Here is a 1,903-nt window from a genome sequence, read left to right on the forward strand (position 1 = left end):
AGGAAATTCTTCCATTACGTAAATGTCAAACAGCAAGTGATCTTACTTCTTATAAGCCACCATTCACTGCACCAGTTAACTTGAATGTTTGCAGAATAGGAAAGGAATTACTTACATCAATATGCGTTTCATCAATTTCGTCTTCCTCTTCTTCCAAATGAGCAACATTCAAATTGCAGTAAGTTCATTTAAGGTTAAAAATACAATGCAATGCTACAGTACTTCGAAGATTTCAAATTTTTGACACAGTATGAGATTGATAATTTCATATAATTTGAGGAGACGCAAACGGAACAAACAGAGCTGTTGGATTTATCAGTGCAAAAATTGAGTAGAGAACAAGCGCCGGATTTGTGCTTATTAGCCGAAGTAGCCGATAAAATGCCGAAAGCCGAAGTAGCCAACAAAAATACAGATGAATTTGACAGTCAAAATTCGACAGTCAAGATGAATTTAACAGTCAAAGAAGACAGCGTTAAACGAAAACGTGCAGAAGAAATTGCAGGAAAGAAATCAAAAAAGAAACTGTTGTGTGATAAATGTGGAAATAGCATAATAGATATTAACAGGCATATGATGACTCATACCGGTGAGAAGCCGCATAGTTGTCCGATATGCACGAAAAATTTCTCTCAGCCACACGACAGGGATATCCATATGAGAATTCATACCAGTGAGAAGCCGTACCACTGTCTCACATGCAACAAGAACTTCTCTCGTTTATCAACTTTGAACTACCATATGGGAACTCATAACAGAGAGAAGCCGTACGTTTGTTCGATATGCAACAGAAGTTTCTCTCATTCATCGAGTAAGAAGAGACATATGAAAACACATACCAGTGAGAAGCCTTAAACTATATTGACTAATTTATATTAATTATATAGACTTTACAATATTAATTATATGTTTAAATAATTTATATTAATTATATATTGGATTTATATTAATATTTATTGGCTAATTTATATTAATTTTATATAATGATTAGCTCTTATGGTGATTAAACACGATAATTAAATACAACGATTAGCTTGTGAAGACTAAATGCGATGGTTGAATATATTTATTAACATTATAATGATTAAAAATGATAAATAAATGCAATGATTGGTCCACATTTAATCATCATAAACTAGTGATTAGCTCATGATGACTAAAGTGAAAAATTGATAATTAAGTACAATGATTAATTAGCAATGATTAGCATCACAAGCAAATTAAAAAAAAGCATAAAATATAATCTACTTAAAACTTCCACATACGGATTTTCAATAGCTTTAGCACACATTACAGAACAATAATCATTATACGATAGATTTGTCGGTGTATTTACTCTGTATTTACATGTATTCAGGTTGAAATTAACAATGAATAAAAATCAATCAACAAGTTATTTTTTGACTTAACTGGTCAGACTTTTCCATCATCACATATTTCAAATATCTTAAGAAATCATTGAAATAAATCTTCAAGTGTAAATAATTTTTTTTGTTTGCATACATGAAATATTTATTCAAAAATGCGTGAAACTATCTAACATTTACATCTGAAACAAATTCATACATTCACTCGTTTACTAAATATGCGATACATTTAGAAATTCTTACAAAAAAAGTTTCGATTTAAAATTATCAAGAAAAAAAAAGGAAAAATGGAAAAAGGAAAAATGGAAGAAAATTGACGAATAATATTAATATTACTGGAATATGTATGAAAAATTGTGACAATTCAAAATTTCATTGTTTATTAGTGAAAGTGAGAATTGCTGATAGTTCGATCAGTGATCCGGTAACGGAAATGTCAAATCAATGATTCCGGCAACGACAATATTTGGCCATATTTGATCTTGAAATCAAAACAAAACAGAAATTTCAGCACTTTTTGCATCAATTAATATGAA

At 30.0% G+C, this 1,903-nt stretch overlaps 1 protein-coding gene across 1 annotated transcript; it reads left to right on the top strand.

The window, feature by feature from the left end:
• Nucleotides 1-157: 157 nt before the first annotated feature.
• Nucleotides 158-855, top strand: LOAG_15132 (zinc finger protein; the record flags this gene model as incomplete). The annotated part of the gene is made up of 2 exons (XM_003150624.2): nt 158-178; nt 280-855. The coding sequence occupies 2 exons, from the start codon at nt 158-160 to the stop codon at nt 853-855; spliced, it is 597 nt and encodes a 198-aa protein (XP_003150672.2).
• Nucleotides 856-1,903: the final 1,048 nt, after the last annotated feature.

Source organism: Loa loa (assembly GCF_000183805.2).
Source record: "Loa loa unplaced genomic scaffold supercont3.431, whole genome shotgun sequence".
Lineage (NCBI taxonomy): Eukaryota > Metazoa > Nematoda > Chromadorea > Rhabditida > Onchocercidae > Loa > Loa loa.